The sequence below is a fragment of the Pomacea canaliculata genome, linkage group LG11, assembly GCF_003073045.1.
Source record: "Pomacea canaliculata isolate SZHN2017 linkage group LG11, ASM307304v1, whole genome shotgun sequence".
Lineage (NCBI taxonomy): Eukaryota > Metazoa > Mollusca > Gastropoda > Architaenioglossa > Ampullariidae > Pomacea > Pomacea canaliculata.
The window spans coordinates 19,972,983-19,995,207 of record NC_037600.1 but is presented as its reverse complement, the minus strand read 5'-3'; the positions used below and the strand labels follow the sequence as shown (position 1 = coordinate 19,995,207).

Sequence of the window (22,225 nt, the reverse complement as noted above, 5' to 3'; positions counted from 1 at the left end):
TGTCTAGGGGTGTGGTTCAGTTTGTGATCGTGTGACACCTGACTTTCAACCTTGTTAATGCCCTTTCCCAGCCTTCTGACATGTTTGTACAGTTTCGCAAAAGTATACATATCTTGGTCTCACGTGCCCAGACATCCAGCAACTTAGACGTATATCAAAATAAGATTTATTATTTATGATTAAAACTGAAGTGAGCACACTGTAACACAATGGTGTACATATGATAATGACAGAAAGGAAACACTTATGGAATTCATTTCATGCTATTTATAGAAACAGTCAAATACCCGACCATCTTAAGGTGTGTTCCAGTCATCCCTTTATATTTCCTTTTGCAATCCATCCTAACTGGTACCTTTTTAAGGAAGTTAATCCATTTTTCGCTAGCCCCTTCATACATAGAACATGTCTCAACCTCTCGCACAATTTTAATTATGAATGGCAGAAGTGTACAAAAGGGACTACTGCTCCCAGTCTTGTACGGTGGGCAGCTGACAGAATCAGAGTAGATGTTTGTGTACATCTATCACAACTCTCAAACCACTGCCTCACATCAGTTACTAAGAGCGATGACTGGCAGGGGCGATGACATAGATAATCCCAATAATAGGTGCCCGACTGTCTGAAATCACTTTAGAAGACAAATAATCGCACCAGCATCTCACCAGTCTTTGCTTTGCATGGCGATGCTCGTATGATACAGCGTCTGTTGTGCCAGGTTGCCTCCTTTTCTTTGTCGTCTGCTTGTAACTGGCAGTAACACGTGGTTTCCTTTCAAACTGTACCGTCTACTAGTACCAGTGAGTAGCGTGTAGTGTTTGAGACAATCAGACCTTCCTACTACAGACTGACTGCCTGCAACTGTCAACACGTTCACACAAATTTATGCTGATCTCAATTAAATACTGTAGGTGGTGACGCGAGCCGTTTGATCTTAATAACAGACAATCGCACCATTGAGTGTGGTGCTAATTGTCACTACAAATACACAAAGTCATGCATCGCGATATAGCGATACTTCAAACAAAGTGACCCAAAGTGATCACAGCTAGTCCAGTCCCACACACAATTTATCCCCACATATCTGACTAAACATCTGCTGACTGTGTAAACAACAAACAACATCTCAATCACCTGTCTGAAATCAACTCGTCCCCCACCTCAGCCCCAATATTCTGGCATGAATTTCATGTCAGCGCTAGTATCTCCTGTCTCTAGATGAAGATGAAGGTTGTCAGAGTATCAGACTATACATCCATATCCTGGCTCTTTTAACCTACTGACTGCAGCATATTATTCACTTTGCTTGGTTCTGGTAACACAGGTGTTAGGGTGCAAACCATTAGATCAGGGGTAATAAGAGGTAAAACTGAGCTGACTGTAGCCATTACTGACTTACTGTTCTGACACCAAGTCTATAGACAACAAGTTTTAGATAGACACAAATAGTATTCTTCAGTTACACTAGACAGCATATTGTATATGACACGTTTGTTGAACCTTGTGAAGTTGAAAGTAGATTTTTTAAAATGAAAATATGTCATACTTGCACTTCCGACAGTTATTTCTTTGATTTTATTTTTTTTAATGACTTTCAGTTCATTCTGCAATATATCTAACAGATTTTCATCTTTTATTATTCAGGACCTGTGTCGATGTCTGGGAGCAACAGACCCCACCGACATCACTGGTCTGTGTCTGTGCTGTGATCAGTTGTCTGACCCCAAGACCCCGTGTGACGTCAGTAGTCACGTGCTGAGGGAACTCGGACACTGGTGGCAGCGACGTGTGGCTGGGGCTGGACCTGACAGTCACATGACACCTGGGGTGTACAAGACACTAGTAGCCAGGTCAGTGCCACAAAGTGTTTATTTTGTTAAACTTTAGAAGCTGTCACAAATAAACAATTTGTCGTGTAACAATTTAAATAAACATTTACAATGTTTCATATCGACTGTCATGTCAAAAATATTTGTAAGGGGAACTAACAATCAAGTAGAGCTCATTTAACAGCTGTAAGCTTATCATCATAGGTAGTCTGCTCTTGGCTCTCCAACAAAATTATTTTAGAACATACCTTCAGAAGAGTAAACCATTCCCCACAGGCTCTCAAAAAAAGAAACAATAACATAGGGTGTCATTGATGTTTCTCTGTTTTTAATCTTAATTCCCCCACATGTCTCTCTGTCCAGTGACGATGAACACAAACGTGATTTAAACATAATGCTGTTCTTAGGAAGCAAAGTTACTCGTTAAAGCAGACAATGGCGATCACAAATGACAAATTATTTTCGTCTTAAACATAATATAGGGAAGATGTGATTAATTATAAAAAAAGAACAACACAGAACAAACAAAAACTACAAGATTAGAGAAGTTTGGCATCACAGCAAGGAGTTTATAAGATAATTGAATAAGAGTTAAGGCTTCAAATGGATTTCAAACTAGCTGCTCTGAATAGTTTTTCCCTCTGAGACAGTCCTTTCAGCGAAAAGAACTTTAATTTCCAAGCACACTCATTTAATTAAATGGATCAGGGAATTAAATGTTGAGTTATTATAGATTACGAGTAAAAGCCTTCAAAATCTTTTTCTTTCTTCTGCAGCCTTCTGCTATTTTATCTGCAGCTCTTATTCTCTCCGGTTTTTAATCTGTGTATAATATTCAGTATTATTTTAATCATTTATTAACGAAAGGAAAACAGTAAATAGTTGGGCTTACAACTGAAATAATATTTTATAAGTTAGTTAAAATAAATGAGCAATCTTTCTCATTCCTTACCTACAGTCTCAAGTGTGCTGATTACTTTTTCCTTTTAAAGTGTAATCCAAAGTGTATTGAAGGTGTATTTACATATTCTCAAATCTAATTCATGATAGAATAAGAACATTTTAAGTACAGCTTATGAATGGAGAAGACGTAACTGATGATCACAACTGTTTGTCTCTACTTTCATTTTCTCTAGTCTGTGATCTCTCCTGGTAAAATATCACGCTGATATTTGAAAGTTGAAAACTGCTTTCAGGTCTCGCTGTCATGTCAACTAATTATTTATTTTCAGTCAAAATGCTTTGCTATGTTGTCACTGCAGCTACGGTGCTAGCTGGATCTTATAACAAGATGTTTTTTTTTTAAATTTTGTTTTTTGTTGTTTTTATTTTTTTTTTTTTGCTTTGGCATAAGCGTATTTTGTTCTTCCCTAGTTGTATTAGTAATAACTCAAAGTTCGGCAGCTATTATAAAAATAAAATTCCTAGTCCTTTCATATTATGTTCCTATATACCTTCGGATTATGGTAGTCAAATTTTACAGCTTCTGCTGTACAAATAAAAAAACCGATACCTCACATTTGTTTAAAAAAATTTTAACTGGAAACAAATAATTTGCTTAAGGCGAAGAAAAATTAAGAAATAAAAAAGATAAATCAATGAAGATATAGTATCAAAGGGTTATAATGCTCTCAGTAATTATTACATTTGAAAAACCTCTGAGTTGAGTACATCCTTGATTTCATTGCACAAGATTCTGCGGTCCGGCGACAACAGTGACTGTGCCATGCACATGTCCTCCACGTGTGAGTGTCAAGACCCTGGGTCAGGCCGTGTGGTGGACAGGAGAGTGCTATACTGCTGTAATCACACTCTTCCCGGAGCAAGTTCACCTGCTACACAACCCACCTGACAGACTCTTTGTCACCGGACCGCCCGGTACAGGTAAAACTGTGGTGCTGCTGCTGATGGGTATACAGTGGCTGCGGTGTGGTCACAACGTCCACGTTGTCAGTACGTGGATAAAGAGTCGTGCAGTGTGCATCATGTTGTATCACCTGTTGCTGCAGACAGTAAAGACACTACAGTCAGCAGGTGTGTCACCCGGTCAGCCTCACCTCCTGCTGTATGACCTTTATGGCTGTGAAGACGTGGAGAAGGCCGTCAACGACTTGTTACAGGCGGCGAGCGGAGGGTCTTTGTACGTCATCGCTGATGAAGTAGTGAGTAACAGGTGAGTTGTACAGCGTGTGATGTGATGATAAACAAACTAGTAGATGGCACTATCTGTACTGTGTAGGTGAGAATTCCCTAAATGTTGCTATACCTGATATAGGTATTGTGAAGGTAGATATATTCTATTACATCGGTTGTTACACACATTGTGTAACACCACGTCGCATTAACCTTGGTTCCTCATCAGACTCCTCATTCTATCCTCCTTCCCACACAGACAGTCACATGACAACGGACGTCCTCCCTCTGTGCTGCTAAGCAGTGAAACTCTCTTCCACATCACATTGGCCACTCGGACTACAAGGCTACATTCACATATCTGTTCACAAAGTACTATCCCTGAATTACTATCTTAACTCCCTGGCAATACTGTCTGTCATGCTAAACATCATGTAACAACTCCATCATACACTGTTTATAGTATCTACATCCCTTCATACCTTCATCCACTGCTTTACCTTCTTCTCTTGTACCTCATCTTGATGTTGTTCAGTGTGTCTGTAGTACCTCACTGTCCACTGGTTGTTATCTTTCGTCTATCATTATTGGTTTGCGCACAGTGATCTACCTTGGTCGTGTTGCTGTACGCTATAAGTTCACATTATTATTATGTGTGATGACATAATTAATTGATGTTGATCCTTATACATAAATATAAACACACAAAATAGTGACAGTAGACCAATACGTCTATGCTCATCCTCTGTAACATTAATGTCTGTAACAGTAAAAACGTCCAGACTTTGTGTGACAAGTTGCTGACACAAGTTCCTCGTCTCCATCTGTGGGCTGCAAGTTGTTTCCATAGATATGCACCGGCCGGCTGGCAAGTCGAATTTTTGACCAGACCCCTCCGCTCTCCACCGGCCGTCGTCAGGGAAGTCAAGAAGAACAAGAACGTCACTCAGCGAGGTCGTGTCCACCCATACACTAAGAGAGGTGTGCCCGACCACACAGACGGCCCGCCAGTCACACGACTGTATCACCGAGGTCAGGGTCACAGAAGTGACACACTAGCTGACTGTGTGACGTGCGGTCGTGAGGTGGCCAGCTTCCTACACAGTCTCCGTGTTGGTGTTACGGGTAGGTGTGAGTATGTGTAGGGCAGGCCTGGGCAAAGGCCGGCCCGCGGGCCGCCTCCTGTCTCTGACCGGCCCGCCCGCTGGCGAATGGATAGTATACATGTATATACTATGTATACAGTATTGCAAGGGTTCTCAACCTTTTACTTGTGACACCCCCCTGACGAACAAAGGTACGTACGCGCGCGCCCATTAGCCAGCAATGTAAGCTAATTTCACTAATACCGGTATAAGAAACTTCTAAAAATTACCACCTGCGCGCCCCCCTTGTAAGCACGTCGAGCCCCACAGGTTGAGAACCGCTGCAGTATTGGGTAAAACTGAGTTAACTATATTAGTCTGGCCCTCTAAAACCATCCCAGTTTCTCATGCGGCCCCTTGGGAAAATTAATTGCCCACCCCTGGTGTAGGGAAACGTATGTATACAGGTAAACAGTTAACGGTGTGATAAACAACAGACAGGTGAGTAACAGTCTTGTGAAGAAGACTGTGTTAGTCACGTGTGTCTGTCATGTTATGATTTCATTGTTTATATCCATGTCTCGATCTGTCAACGTATAAGCTGTATTTCTGTCACGTGACTTACACAAAAGAAACTAATTTTAAATGTTAACAGAGAATGTAACGACATCCTCCACGATGATTACTTCGACCAGCGGCACAACACCACCCTGTCTACAGTGGAGAGACGTGCTGGTGCTACACTGGTATTACTTTAGTGACAACGCGGGTATAGTGAAGGGACTGCAAGAAGCGGGTATCCCAGTGCGGGTGATGAAGGATGAGGACATCGAGGACGTGGCCACGGCCCGCAGTGACGTGGTGTGGGTGGCGATTGGACATCGTGTTCGTGGTCTGGAGAGAAAAGTTGTCGTCTGTCTCAGTGATGACGACGATAACGATCACGATCATGACGTCGGTGATGATGATGACGACGATGATTATGACGACGACGACGATGATGATGATGACGCTGATGATGCTGATGCTAATGCTGCTGCTGCTGCTGCTGCTGCTGGTGCTGGTGCTGATGCTGATGATGATGATGATGATGATGATGACGATGATGATGATGATGATGATGATGACGCTGATGATGCTAATGCTGCTGCTGATGCTGCTGATGCTGCTGCTGCTGCTGCTGCTGATGATGATGATGATGATGATGATGATGATGATGATGATGATGATGATGATGATGATGACGACGACGACAACGACGACGACGATGATGATGATGATGATGATGATGATGCTAATGCTGCTGCTATTGCTGCTGTTGCTGCTGCTGCTGCTGCTGTTGCTGCTGCTGCTGATGATGACGATGAGCTAGTCGACATTAGATATGCTGCACAGCTTCTCTTCATGTCCCGCTGTACGTCACAACTTGTGGTTGTCTCCTATGACGACCAGCCTTCTTCTGATCATTACACCCTATACCTGTCAATTCTTGTAGTCGCGTGTCTGTGTCTCTTACACCAACCTGTTAATGTTTGGTGTCTGACTCTCTTACAGGAGCACATATTACCCGTTGTGGTCTGGTGTCTGTCTTTCTTACACCAACACCTGTTGTAGCTGGTGTTTATGTCTATTACGCTAACACTTTTTTATGTTCGAGGAGGTGACTCTGGCGAACAGTAATCTTAAGTGATTTCATATTTTTCTATAAAAATAACAGGGAGCCTTTTTTTTTTGGTATTCTGGAGCGAGATCCCAGAGTTGTGCTCCGTTTCTTGGTACCGGACTGACCAGTTAGAAATGTACTTTGGATGGTTTTGACAAGTGAGAAGGAGGGATGACTTTTATGTATATCTGATGCAGTGGAGGAAAACAGTGTATACCATTGCATTCGTGATTTTGAGTGTATGAGAGGAGAGAGTGATTTAACTCACTTTATTTGGAAGCTTCGTGTATGGCTATTTATGTTGAATTTTTTTTTTATCGTGTGTAATATTAAATGGACGTCCCAACCTGAAGTGATCTCGTGTCGCTTTTCGCAAAGAATGCGCAAGTCCGAATTGCCGGTTCGTGACAATATATATATATAGATTGAATACCAGCACCTGACTGATTTTTCCTCACTATAACTGTTGTACTCGCTGCAAATATTCACTTGTTGTAAGCATAAATGTTTAACATGTCTGTAAATTTGTAAAATTTTATTTGGTAATACTGTTGTAACAGTCACACAATATGTTAACAAAAATTTGTCAATGAAAACATGTGATAAAGGCCCTAGAAAAAATTAGTTTTCCTATTCATGAAAATGGACAATCTGCAATATATGTATCGTGTATAGCGTATAGTACACGTGAAGGAGAGAAAAAAAATGATAATACATTTTTGTGGGAGTAGGTATGTGGAAGATATTGTATATAGGTTGCTTGGAGATTGTGTGTGAATATGCATATATACATATCCATTAGTGTGTCACTACTTAGAGGGTGAAGGAATAATAAAAAATATTAAACTGACATGAATAGTTGTGGCGCTGTAAAGGATGTTTTTCATTTGATGACTGAGAAATGCTAGGAGGCTGATTAATACTGAATCAGAATTTCAAGGCTCGTGTTTCAAACTGATATAAAAAAATGAGCATATGAACTGTTTGTTTGATGTCTTGTATCAGGAAAACTTTGTAAGAGGAATGCCATTATATTCAAGCCTTGTAACCATTTGTAGCAGGGAAATTGTATAACAAATTCTTTCTGAGACAGTCGATCTTATTTGTAACCTCATTATTTAGAGATTTGCTGTCAGTCTGATACTTTTTTCTGTTGAAAGTAAGATTTTTACTTTTATGTGTATTAATGAAAACCCTGAGACCCAAGGAAACTAATTTCAAATAAAAGTGTGTTTTCAAAATGTTGTTTACTTATTTTCTCACACTGCAGCAAATACAAGCAAACTTTCAGCATATTTACTACACCGAATTTCGAAGCAGTACATTATAAAACTAATTTTATTAGAAATTCTGCAAAAAAGCTAACAAACACATCAATGAGAGAGAAATAGTGTAAATATTTACTGACGTGGCTAAAAGCGAGTATGTCACCAATATTTTAAGTGTTTATCTGTGATTTTGTTGATCACCGCAGCAGACACTGTCATTACTACAAAAAATAAAGAGCCATGCCAGTTTTAGTAATGACTTCATTGTTTTGATTCTATCCCAAATATTTACATGCAAATGTTTTCACACCTTGTGGCTGTATGATCGGTCTTTCACGAAAACAAAAACAAAGACAGTCAAACGTAGAAACTAGGTGAACATGTAGTCAAACATTGTTGTTGTTGTTGTACGGACGTTTGTGATTGGCTGTCCTTCAAAAATTGCATGCCAAGAATATTCGTTACTCAGTTCTATAATAATAGAATGTAGTCGTTTTTATAGAACTAAATTGAATATATATATATATACAAGGATAGATATTTGCATGCAAATGTTTTCACACCTTCTGACTGTTTGATCGGTCTTTCCCGAAAACGAAAACGAAAACAAAAACAAAGACAGTCAAACGTAGAAACTTGCTGAAACTAGGCTAATCTTCTAAAACTGCATGTCAACGACTATCATTTTGCTCACAATTCAGTTGTATAATTATGGGATGCAGTCTATCTTTACAGAACTAAATTGAATAGCTATAATGCCGTCTACATTTGCGTATATTAAAATGTACTGAATTTAAATTCTTTAGCATAATATAAATGAAATGCTTTGGTTTTACCAAAAATTTCTCTTTCTGGTAATAATTTTATATGATGGAATCACTTCTATCAAATTAATTGTATAGCTAGAGACAATTTCCATTCTTTAAGCCTTATATTTACTCGCCCTGCATCCTACAAAACGTTAGTACTCCCGGTGCTTGTGTTTTTGTGTTTGTGTGTGTGTGTGTGTTTTATTGAGTTATAAAAGGCTTTTCAAGTTTAAGGACCCTGTGATGCTAGGTAGTGAAGTGGTCAAACACTCGCTTGTCTCCACGACAGTAAAAGCTTAAAGCTCATTAGTTTACTCTGCGTCTCTCAGTAACTCTCTCTATACAACAACTGTAGGAATAATCATTGAGAATTTGGGTTTTAGTTAAAAAGTATACATTTGCTAAAATGTGTATCTTATCTTAGACAGTTTAAAGATATATTACTTTATGAACAGAAAAACAAAAACAAAAGGTATGGGAAATTCTATTAATTTTAAAATCTCTTTATCAAGCTTTATATATATATTGTCTCCTGTAATTTTCATCTGTTTGACTAAAACGCCTGAAGGTACTAATCAAAATAAGTTGAGGGCAAGTAGCAAGTAATTGAGAGAAATTATAAATTAAACGAAAGTAAATACTTTAAATGATTCAGAACAAACTACTCTCTCTCTCTTGATAACCGCATATGTTATCGGTCACAGATTTTTTCTCTACAATGGCATCAGCTACACAACATAATTGTTTACGAATCGGCAATAACTATCTTCATATTCAACTTTGACTTTTTCTCTAATTTTTCCATTCACTTTAAACATGTTGCAGTGTTATTGTGGAACAGTTGACTTTCTGGTTCTTTCTGTCAAAAGTTTAAGGCAGCGCTGCTTAGAAGTCAACAAACTTACCAAGAGAGAAAAAATATGCTGGATAATAAAACAAGAATATGAACGGTGCAATAAAATCACATCAAAACAAAATGGATATCGAAAAAAAATAACATCGATATGCTTTACTTCATTTTGATTGACCAACTTTCTGACTTCTCTTGCATGCTCTTAGATATTTATATGTTTTTGTATTCATCGATATGCATATCTATAATGGCATTTAAAGTAAACAGAACCACAATTTCATCTGAATGAAGACATGTAATTATCTAAAAGCTGCACATGGCTGGTCTGTGATAGCCTAATACAACATTGTGATATTTTCAATTTGTTTTCACTTAATTATTCACTACATTGTAAGCGTTCTAATTTTTGCAAAAAGTTGCAGCAGTAAACAAAATTACTGAAAAAGTGCAATCAAACGGCTTACATTGTCAAATAATGTATGCCTACACCACTGAGTACATCCACCAAGTACATTGTTTCCCTGTTGTCCCGCTCTCTCCAGGTCTAATTATTGGTGGGTTCATTTTCAGACAGCCCAGAAGATCACTGTGTTTGCTTCCTATATTTAAAATAACAATACACTCCAACACAGGCTACAATCGTCAGAGCAAGTACCAGTGCCAATGCCAATGCCAAAACAGCAGGGAGAGTCATCCAAACTCCTACTTTGATGCCCGTGGTGACGCATACAGCAACTAGGGCTGGTTCCATTTTGTAGCACCTTGTATAAGAAAACAGCATGTATTTTTCATTTATTTGTTCATTTGTTTTCTTTTTAATCTCTCATTGCTTCTCTCGATATGTTTATGTAGGAAAGGAATGTGTTTGAGTGGTGCATATTTGTGCGTGTATGTGGACTGATATATATACATGTATATAAAGAAAAAATAATTGGGGAAAAAAACTTACTTTAATTCCTAATGACGCCTGGAATATTATTGACACCTGTCTTTCCGGTAACACTGGAGGAGTCTTTGAGGACAGCACGGTTGAAAAGGTCGTTAATGCTGTTGTACAAATAGTTAAACTAAGAAATAATATTGATAATGAAAATGATTGATGATTGATGATTATTGATGATGGATGATGGATGATGGATGATTGATGATGATTGATGATGATTGATGATGATGATGATGATGATGATGATGATGATGATGATGATGTATTCAGAATATTAAAGATTATTAAGATAAATCGTTATTGATGTACGTCGGTACGTTGGACAGTTTTGTCTGTAACTCAATACTCTTCCATCGGTATTTTTTTTAATTTTACGATTTGCACTCCACTCATCCAAATGCAGCTGTTTTATCTGCTGCTGATGATTACGATGATAATTTTGTGCCAAAGACCATCATGGCCAGGCTTCTATCTGGGCTTTCCAGCCAGATACTTTGGAAAGAAAAACGCGGTTAGGTTTTACCACCAGTATATTTATTTCGATAATAGTGAATTATTTTATGTATGGAAATCATGTAATAAATGTTATATGGTCTTGGTAAGAATGACTTGAATATTGTGACGAAATCTCCACAGAAAATAAACTCACCTTAACAGTCGAAATCACAGAGCTGTGTGTTGCTCGACTCAGCTTCTATTTTTAGATTCTAGTCATCCGTTTATGAGAAATGAATTTATCAGCGTTTCTAAGAAATTCCCTGTCACATGCAGCAGGTAATGCTGCTTCAAATAAAAAGGACATGTTTTCTGTGAAATTAAATATTTTCTCCCCCATAAAGGCAGTGAATAATAGAAAACCTCGAGTCTCAGTCTACCTATTCATTGAGCTTTTAATAGTTTTGATTGCCACAATATTAAAATTTTTCGACTGGACATAATTATTATATAAGAAAATGATAGCTCCCTTAGTTAAAGAGATAGAAAAGTTACAGGATAGTGCTTGTTTATTTCCGTACACACGGATTTTAAAAAATACAACGGATTGAAGTGACCGAGTGGCCCGATGAGACTATGTATGGCCCAAGAGGTCTACTGATTTAGTGCGGGGGGGAACCTTCGGTTGTAGGTTGCCTCCTATTGTTCTTTCAACGCTTCGCACGATGTTTCTGAAATTGTTCCTTGTTACAACTTTATTCCTCAAATGCATTGGCTAGTGACAAAGGGAAAGCGGGAGGGCGTCGACTAGCGACAGGATGCAGGTGAGAGGATGTGGTTGGGAGGGGTGGGGGATGAAGAGGCGAGGGGGGAGGATGAAGACAGCAGAGAGGTGGCAGTTCAGTTGGTCGGAGAGAGAGAGTGTGTTGTGTCGAGGTTCGCAAGAGCCAACACTATCGACTGGCATTAGAGTAAACGATCTAGAACCCACGAGAGTGTTGTCTTTTGTTGTTGAAGAAAGATTGGGGAAGAGCCCGAATCTTACCCTGTTACACATATATCAGCCTTTTTTGTGATGGGCTGAGAGGTGTGGTTGGATACCTAGAGATTAAACATATGTCTGAACTAGAAATCGTTTTTATATCTGAGTGACACGTGCTCCCAGAGAACATAAGTGATGGGTAATTAGATAGCTCTGTGGGTGCGTTTAGAGAAGGTGAGCAAGAGACAAAGACAAGGGCAAACTTTAAAGGATATACATACAAAGAAATCAGTAACAGATACGAGATAGAAAGACTAGTAGCGACAGAGGAAGATACTAACGCAGACGACGTGCCTGATATATTCAGTGACCGTTACAGCACATATTCTGCGTGTATGTGTGGTTTTTGTGCGTGGTCCGAGGTGTGTGTGTGTTGGCGAGAAAGCACTACCGTCGTTGGGTTACACACAGGACAATGAGCTTATAGTCAAGATGAAGTGACTCCTGCTAGATTTTTACCCTGAGTTTTCACGACGCCGTTGTCAAAACTTGTCTTGCTTAACAGTTGTGTGTCGACCTAAAACTCACACGGATGCCGCGGCAGCAACATCCATTTTCTTTGTTTGATAGCAGAGGCAGACCAGGAAAGTTTCACATCTGTTGCTCCTGTCGTCAAACGTCAACGCGAGTACAGATGTATCCGCAGGCCACACGACGATTCTAAAGGCGGCGCCACACGGGGTTTGGCAAAAACATTTTCCTTGTGAAACAGCCTCGTTTTCCCCCTTTGCCGTGAGGCATACCGCGCGACGCGTTCGACGAACCGGAAGTAAACCAAGTTTTCCTCGTGTTTGCGGATTTAGAACTTGCTCTATTTTGGAGGGCAGTTTTATAACATAGCCGCCATAGCCACAGGCCCGCTTGGAAATTTGAATGAGGAAAATACCTGATATTTAAATGAGCTTTTTCAAAGCCACCAGGAATTGTGAGACCCTAGGAAAGAAAAATACCAACAGACCATTTTTCCTTGTGAAACAGCCTCGTTTTCCCCCTTTGCCGTGTGGCATACTGCGTGACGCGTTCGACGAACCGGAAGGAAACCAGGCTTTCCTCGTGTTTTCTGAAATAGAACTTGCTCTATTTTGGAGGGCAGGTTTACAACATGGCCGCCATAGCCACAGGCTATGAAATTTGAATGAGGAAAATACCTGATATTTAAATGAGCTTTTTCAAAGCCACCAGGAATTGTGGAATCATAGGAAAGAAAAATACCGTAACAGACCATTGGGTCTGTGGCTTTCTTTACAGGTTTCGTTCTCGAAAACGACAGGGATCGAGTGCACTCTAAACATCCCTATTTCACCAGCAGAGAGAAGAATAGTCACAAAACAATAAAAAAAGGTGGCAAGAAAAATACAAAAATGAAGGTAAAGGTACTTGGATACTGATAGGCGACCAGCTTAGTCACACTTTGATGTTCTAAGTCAAATAGGTCTGACCAAACCTAACTAGCAAGAATGAGACCTAACAGAGAATGGTCAACTAAACATAAAGACCCTCCTTCATGTCCCTATGGAGGTAGACTTAACACCTCTCATGTGTTGTTGGAGAGTAATGAAGCCAAAGAAGAAAGAGAAGAACTGAAATATTTTCTTTGATTAGTATATAGAGTGGTGCTAATTCTTAACAGCCTCAACACACCAACTAACTATGGCACAATACAGTTTGACTAGTAACATCAATAACCATAACTCACACAAAATCTAGACTAATATAAGAGAGGTAGAAGGTTTTATAAATTGATATCATAAAAATTATAAACAATTGTACTCCTAAAACGTTGCTTTACAAACTTGTTGCTGCTTATGAGAAAAGGTGATCTAGATACACGTTGTAAACAACGGGATGTGTAACAGAAGACAAATGACTTTTTTAAAGTTGGGTGGTCATGTAGCAGAACAAAACCGAAATGTCACATCACGAATTGTTGTTATTAAATACTGTACATCACTGTAAGAACCTTCTTTTATTCTACCATCTTTTGTACACTAATTACTATAGCCCTCCTCCTCACCTTCAGCAAATAAACTCTTTAAACTGCTTCCGACAAGCCTTGTTGACATTACTGTACTACATTGAATTATCGTTTGAAGTGGCCTCATATTCACGACTGGGTCTAGCACTTTGTTTTATCTGAGCCACTGACTAAGTATGCGATGTATGTGCAGGTAGGAACTGCATCCCAATCAGCATGACGAACAGCAAGGAATTTTCTTTAAACCATGAATTGGTGCTAGAGTTAGAGCTAGGAGACATTGTGGAATTTCCACGTGAGAATTACAGCCATTTCGGCATCTATGTCGGTATGTATTCCATTTTTAATCTAATTAAATCCCTATTCAAAACGTATTTTATAAATAAAAATATTGGGCATAAATATAGTTTGGCTAACAGCTATTCTCTAGCTAATCTGTCTCGAGACCACATGGCCTAGTAATGGAGAGCATAGGTTTGACTCTCATCTGCCCAGCACCACAATGTAGCCACGCGTCGAAGCTAGAGGCAAGAAACCCGAAAATGGTAACAAAACATTTGTTCCATTTGCTTAATTAGAATTGTGCAAAACGGCGCTTTCCTTAATGCCATAGAGAATTATTGATATTAATTTTCAACTGTAAATTTAAGTCACATTCTGACAAAGAGCAGGAAAAAAAAAACGGAGAGGATCTAGAGGAGGGGTAGAAAGAGAGTAAAGAGGAAAGGATGTTAACATTCATTACCAGCAATCACCCTGTCCGCTTGGTATGGTCACCTCCTCCTTAATGACAAGGACAAGTGGCCAGAATCATCCACAAGGCAAATAAAATTACTGCCACACCACGTCTGCCACTGACTTGTGTCTTCATACAGTCAGAAAGATGGCTCATAACATCACCTCAAACCAAACACACCCTCCCCATCCCAAATTTCAGCTGTTGCCCTCGGTCATGCGCTACAAAGTGCTATGTGCGTGAAAAACTGCCTACTAGAGGTCCTTAGTGCCAGCAGCCATCACGATCCTGAATAAGAAGCACAAGGACTCGTAAGGCTGCCATACTACCTGGCATCCTCCTTAGGAGGTTCACAAGTATGTGTGAGAAGTGGTAGGGGTCTGTGTGTGCGTGTTGAATGTCTTGCCTGTACTGTTTTATATATATATATGCTCATATTATGTTTGTAAATGTTGTTGAGTTTATAAGCAAAAGAAAATTTTCTGTCTTGGACTTCCTGGGCCACGCAGTAAAGCTTGGTTTGATTTGTTTTGAACTGAGAAATATCACAACATATTATAGACATCTATTAAGTCAAAACACGTGTGAGAACTAGAAAAGGCATTGCAACTTTATCAACCTATAAGTACACTTTTACGACATTTTAACCATCCTTTGTTTCCAGGTGATGGAAATGTAATCCACGCATTAGCAGAAGATACGATCATAGCCGTTTGTGGCAAAGCGCTTTCCCGTGTTTCCTATGCTTCAAGCAGCTCCTCTGGCATCACGATGAAGACATTTATCAAAGGCACTGTTATTCAGCAGAATTTTTTTGATGTTGCTAAGAAGTCTGTAGCAAAAAAGAACAACTTACTCGATGGCAAGATTAAGTGAGTTAAGCTGTGTGTCCTGTAACAAATTAAATTCCCTCGTAAAGACTCGTTAGCTATCCTCGCCATATTTAACTTAACGGTACACGGACGTTTCGCCGCCGGACGTTTCGGAGTCGGACGTTTCGGCGCGGGGCACTTCATTTCGGCAGTTCACGCGGGACCTTTAGCCGAAGTCAAGTGTGTGACGCCCCTTAGCTCACACGTTTCTCTCGCCATTGTATCAATGTATCAGTGAACTCTCTCTCACTATCCCTCCTCATGTGAACCGTTAGCTCACACATTTCTCTCGCCATTGTATCAATGTTTTTTCTCAAAGCTGTTGCTCATAATCTGTGACAATCAAAGTGAACTGTCTGTGAAGTCTGTGTGTAAAATTTGTTTGAAATAAAGAATTATTGTGTAATCTATTAGTTACTTTCATTCTTTGAGAAGTAAGTAAGCTCTCTCTCTCTCTCTCTGACATAATGCGGCGAAACGCCGGTCGGCAAAACGTCCGACTCCCAAACGTCCGGCGGTGAAACGTCCGTCGGCGAAACGTCCGCACACGAACACAAATTTCGGAATGCTACTGTCTTCCATAATATTTCAAAGATTGTTTGCATTCGTCAAGTCTTTTCTGCAGCATGAATAAATGAGCACAAACAAAAAGAAGTCAATTTACAATGACCTATCATGTTAATTTGTACTAACAGGACTGCTGACCTGTCGCATTTTGTGTTATTAGAGAGTTTGAGATTCATGACGCGTAGGGAAGACGCGTACTGCAACGGGTAGGGCCCGCCTCTAAGCGTACCCGTTCTGAGAAAGCGATTGCGATTAAGCGACGGGAGCGCGAATGCACGGGGAAGTAACTGCATAGACAATTTTTTTGCCTCTGAAAGTAAAAAAAAAAATATGCAAATGCTAGTAGTGACCAGGGATAACCAGTACAATTTAATTTCAAAATTTCTCAGCATTTCATTCCTGACCCACTATAATTCCTAAGAATAATAAACTATTACACAATCAAAACTTGTTAAATGAAAATGCTACAAAAGATGAAATTGCTTATGGTTACTGCTTAAATTATGGCAACTGTAATAGTATATACAGAACAACATAACAAAATAATATATATACATAATTAAAAAACATAAATATTACAACTGTATAATAAATAAAAAATTAATAACATAAAGAAATAATTTTTGCCTATGGTATGAAATATTTCTTCAAGAGTTATAGATAGTTGTTTCTATTGCTCTATAATAGTACTAAGAAATATTTAACGGTTATTTTGGGGATAGATAACTAATGAAGAAAATTATAATTATTATCTTTAACAGTTTTATCTCGTCTTTAAATAACTTTACACGCAGGCCTGACGAGAGGAGGGGACAGGGGGGTCTGGTGTACCCGGGCCCGCGGCTGTCAAGGGGCCCGGTCTTGGTCAGTGGATTTTTTTTTACATTATATACTGGGAAAATAATTTACGATTACAAGTACAAGGGGCCCGGAGAGGTCGTCTGTCCCGGGGCCCGGGCTGGCTCTCGGCGGCCCTGTTTACACGAAAAGTGTCTGAGCAAGTCTTGTACATTCGATTGAATAGACATAAACCAGCGATTGCAGGCATGGTCGTTTTTCACTGCTTTAACTTCATAAACAAGCAACTTAGTTTGATTTCCAGCATAAAGTATGATTGCAGAAGATTTAAATATTATAAACAGTTGAAATTATATTGACTATTCTTGCAAAAAAAGCTGAAATAAAGCGAACAATTTACACGTTCTGGTCACAACCGCTAGACTCCAATCTACCCGTCGCGCCGTGTAGCTGTACGGCTGGCTGTGGCAGAAGTGATGACGTCACACGCAAGTTCCCGTGACGCTACACGTTGCCGTCCCCGTACGCGTCGCGCCAGCGCTGAGTCTCAAACTCTCTAATGTCGTGTGCGGACGTTTCGCCGACGGACGTTTGGCCACCGGACGTTTCGCCGCATTATGTCAGAGAGAGAGAGAGAGCTTACTTACTTCTCAAAGAATGAAAGTAACTACTAGATTACACAATAATTCTTTATTTCAAACAAATTTTACACACAGACTTCACAGACAGTTCACTTTGATTGTCACAGATTATGAGCAACAGCTTTGAGAAAAAACATTGATACAATGGCGAGAGAAATGTGTGAGCTAACGGTTCACATGAGGAGGGATAGTGAGAGAGAGTTCACTGATACATTGATACAATGGCGAGAGAAATGTGTGAGCTAAGGGGCGTCACACACTCGACTTCGGCTAAAGGTCCCGCGTGAAATGCCGAAATGAAGTGCCCCGCGCCGAAACGTCTGACTCCGAAACGTCCGGCTCCGAAACGTCCGGCGGCGAAACGTCCGGCGGCGAAACGTCCGGCTCCGAAACGTCCGGCGGCGAAACGTCCGTGTACCGTTAATGTACGCTGTGTTGAGACAACGTTTTCAGGCGTAAAATTGTTGACAAAATTAAACGTTTCTTGCTAGAAATAATATATTATTTGCCAAAAAATGCCAACTAAACATTTGAGTTAATATTGAGGACGAATTAAGCATAAAAAATCTAAATTTTGTTCAGGCCACTCAGTCCCAAGAAAATCGTGGAAAAGGCCAAGTCCATGATGGAAAAGAGCTGCGATTACGATCTACTCAAGACGAACTGCGAGCACTTTGCAACCTGGTGTCGCTATGGCATCGGATATAGTAAACAAACAAACAGTTTTTGTCTTAATGCTTTCCCACCTTCTATTGAGGAAGCAATACCAGATACAAGAGACTTCATGTAACGTACATGAAACATGAACGTCACACTTTGAGCGTCCTTGGTTTTTTTTTCAGTTGTTTTAGATTTAAGGTATTTTGAAAATACAATTAAAATTACAGAAAAAAGAATTGTCCCATATATATTGTCCATTCAATCTGAACCAATATCATTTGTTTTTGTTTGTTTGCATTTTGCCTCACAAATGTAGAGAGAGAGAGAAAATAACTGTGAACTGTTTAATGTGTTTACTCAATTTTTACAAGGAGAGAAGTAGGTAAGTTACATGGAGTCAGTTTGTATATGGTATTATACTACCTTTATGTTTACATGTGCTTTTAGTGGGTTTCCTGCCCTTTTTTTCTTTGCATCTGTGCTGTGTATTGTTATTTTGACTTTAGAACGGTTAGGATCCATTGGCTGGATTCCACTCCTGCTTCCCTTGGCATCAACTTTGAGATGCAGTGAATAAACTGAAGCGCCGATCACCTTTTTACACACTCGTATGAAAGCATTTAAAAAGTATTCTTCTGATGTCACTAACACTTAATTTCTGGAATCGTTACAGTTAAATGAACAGTGATCATCCTTTAATAACGGAACGCAATGTTCTTCGTTCTACATCTTTATGACTATTAGGGAATGTTGTTGAGCACAATGTCTTTCTCTAAGGAAATATGTTATTGTCCTGAGATCATCATGCATCAATTATTGTGTATTTCCTTGCCCCTTCTGTTAGATAAGCGTATTTGCATACCACTCATCGATCCACCATGTTTGATTGCATCTAGGCATACATATGTGTACACGCAAAGGCGCGCGCACTCGTAAACAGACACACACTCAGAAGCTGGTACATGAATGGGTAGGACATCGGCAACAAAAAATAGGCACCGACAGAGGTGGGGTGAAAACCGTTCCTACCACCTCACTACCTTTTTTTTAACGCTTGTATAAATGTTGTCGCCATTGTTCCCACTAATTCTATCTCTCTATGCACCTTTCTACGAATTTTTGTTACATGAATCTCTCTGATTTTGCACTCTCTCAACCCTTTCTTTATCCCTCAGTATCATTTATTTTCTCAGTCTTCGCTCTTTTGACTCATTTATTTCCTTATATACTGTAAGGACTTTAATATCTTTGAAGGATGTGATAATAGAGAGATAATACAAGTGTTATAATTCCACTGCGTTGAATGTTTAGTGGCCTCATTGAGGTCGACTTACGTAAATACTGATTCAAGTCGTAAATAGTGTGACGAGCGAAGCGGGATGGGCCTAACTCCCCCGAGGGGAAAGGGGAAACTTCAGCTGGTTCGCTTCACCCGACTGTTCACAGATCCACACGCGTACAGACTAACTGACACACTCACCTGCGTGTGCGAACACAACCGACAAGACAGTTGTACAACAGACAAATTATGATTACAAGAAAATTAAGGTTGAATAATGAGACACAATATTGGTCTCCGAATACGCAAACTGTCATCAGGTCACTTAAAGTTAAACAATGCGATGAACAAAATACACTTTCCTTCTAGCACTCTGAGTCCACATCCGATAAACACTTCCCTAGATGCGTACACTTCGCCAGTCTTGGACACAGTTCCCACACGGCAACGTCTTCGCGACAGACTGCCCCTTGACAACCGGTAGTGGACAGCCACAGACCTGCCTTGGCACACTACTGTCACTACTTGGGGAGATCACGGGTCACACTTCGTTGCCCCAGGCAATGACAATGGCGACGACTTTGGAAGTGAGTTTTCTTACGCACTGTCCCTAGCTCACTGGCACTGCTGCTCCTCTGGTTGTCAAGGCAACAGACACAGATGCAGTGGTGATCTCAGGTGACATAGGTCCGGCACCGGCTCCAAACGACGAAGACCACAGAGGTACACAGGAACAGTAATCTCTACTCCCGGCGGTTGCCCCAGGCAACGGGTGGCTGAGTTGCTGTTGCCGGTTCTGACGGTGTTTTCCCTTCTTGACGTTTATGAAGACGGAGACACCTTCCTCACTCGCCACGGTTCCAGACTGCAAGTGCCAGCAAGTAGCTTTACACGTTCACGTAGAATGGGCCTCTAGACTTGCTGTATATAGTATCTGCTGATGTATTGGGGAAAAGGCCACGACTACCACTCTGTCCTAGCGTATATACTGTCAGATCACGTGACCCCTCTGAAAACTACATCTGACGCTATCGAACTTTGACTAGTGTGACCACATCCCCCCTGCGCTACACTCGGGTACCTATGACCTATCTACCGTTCCTCTTTCTGACGGTCGGCCACGTCAACCCCCGACTGTCGCGACACCTAGTCTAATTCTCTCATTCAGCACCGGTGTCCAGTAGGTGGCAAAGAAAATAAACGCTGTTCTCATAGCAGAGTGTACCGGTCTTTCAATTAACACCCGTACCTCTGGAGTGATGACTGCTGCGCCCTTTACGTAAGCGGCGGGATTCACAGGGTTAACTACTACCAGGGGAGATAACATCCTAACCTCTTTTGTCCAACTCAAGCCTGGTATCGCCTCAGGGCACCCACTGCCCCTCTTTAATGTTTTCATTCCTAGCTTCGGCCCTGTTTTCTGGCCTTGAACCAGGCTGGTTCATGACAAATAGCAAAAATGTTTGCTGACCCAACGAAATATTAATTCAAAACTCTTTCAAAGATTGTAAACGCAGATTAATAAATTTTTGTTGTTGTTTTGTTGGGGCTTTTTGTAGTTGTTTTTTTGCTGTAATTGTGATCTCGAGGTAATAAAATCGTACTGAAAGTGTTGCAAAAATCTTGTTTAAAAAACTTGAGGATGTAACAGATTTATTTGTTTGTGAGCGTGTGTGTGTGTGTTAGAGGAGAGAGAGAGAGAAAACGAGTATGTGTGTGTGTGTGGAGTTTTTTTTTTTTACTCCTACCAAACTCAGCCTATAGAAACATATTACATAAAACAATACGGATGGGTTTGTCTTTTGATGTTTAATATGTCATTGTTAGGGGACACTAAAGTCACTATAACCATTTACATGTTCGAGTAATCAAAAATAATAATAAAATCAATAAAATCGTTAATACCATTAAAACAATCATCAAAGAAGATTAAATTAAAGCAGCAGGCTGTGACAATGTTAAACATTAATATTAGAATATTTTTGATCCAGAAATTCTGCTATTTATAAGAATGGAGATGTGTTCTGTATACATTTTGAGGGGTCAACGCTAATATTTTTAATATGACAAGGACAACAGTGAGAAAATAATAACTCAGTAATAGCGCAAGGAATTCCTAAGGAGAGCATTTTTGCATTTTTCTCATAGCTACAACTTACCTACAAAATAAGTCGAGCAAAACTAGAATTTTAACAGAACAGTAAACACTATGATTTTTAAAATGATAAATAAAAGACAAGAGGTCTTTGACTTAATCTCAGAAAACTGACTGATTTTTCCATCCAAATCGTTGTGCCTTGTGCGGACAATGGCCTTGTTGAAGCACTGACCGCTGAAGCTGGTTAAGTAAGTTGGGTTCAGCTGTGCATTGAGTCTCCTGCCAGATGAATTACATCTTTGCCACCTGGAAATAAAGGTATGTTGTTTCGATTCTTTGGCATTTGGCCTATCAAAAAATTCCAAAGTGAAATCAGGAGCTTAGAATCTAACTTTGTGTTTCTGAATTGTCGCTTTTGTTGATCGCTGACCACTTTGTCTGTAAATGATTACTACAGAGACAACTTTGCTTAATTCGGACTCAAAGATCCAAATCATTTATTCATTCTTTCACTGACTTGTTCAACTCTGCGGTGGTTA

At 39.9% G+C, this 22,225-nt stretch overlaps 1 protein-coding gene and 1 long non-coding RNA gene across 3 annotated transcripts; one reads left to right on the top strand and one right to left on the bottom strand.

The window, feature by feature from the left end:
* Positions 1-8,030: 8,030 nt before the first annotated feature.
* LOC112575312 lies at positions 8,031-14,996 on the bottom strand. 2 transcript variants are annotated; one of them, XR_003101597.1, is made up of 3 exons: positions 14,781-14,996; positions 10,590-10,687; positions 8,031-10,401 (listed from the first exon to the last, which is right to left on the bottom strand). It is a non-coding gene; the product is annotated as an uncharacterized LOC112575312 (long non-coding RNA). The 2 variants fall into 2 exon arrangements; XR_003101596.1 differs by lacking the exon at positions 14,781-14,996 and adding an exon at positions 11,233-11,441.
* LOC112575310 (HRAS-like suppressor 2) lies at positions 13,678-21,183 on the top strand. Its single transcript, XM_025257071.1, has 3 exons — positions 13,678-14,363; positions 15,436-15,643; positions 18,232-21,183. The coding sequence occupies exons 1-3, from the start codon at positions 14,252-14,254 to the stop codon at positions 18,437-18,439; spliced, it is 528 nt and encodes a 175-aa protein (XP_025112856.1). The 5' UTR covers positions 13,678-14,251; the 3' UTR covers positions 18,440-21,183.
* The last annotated feature ends 1,042 nt before the right edge of the window (positions 21,184-22,225 follow it).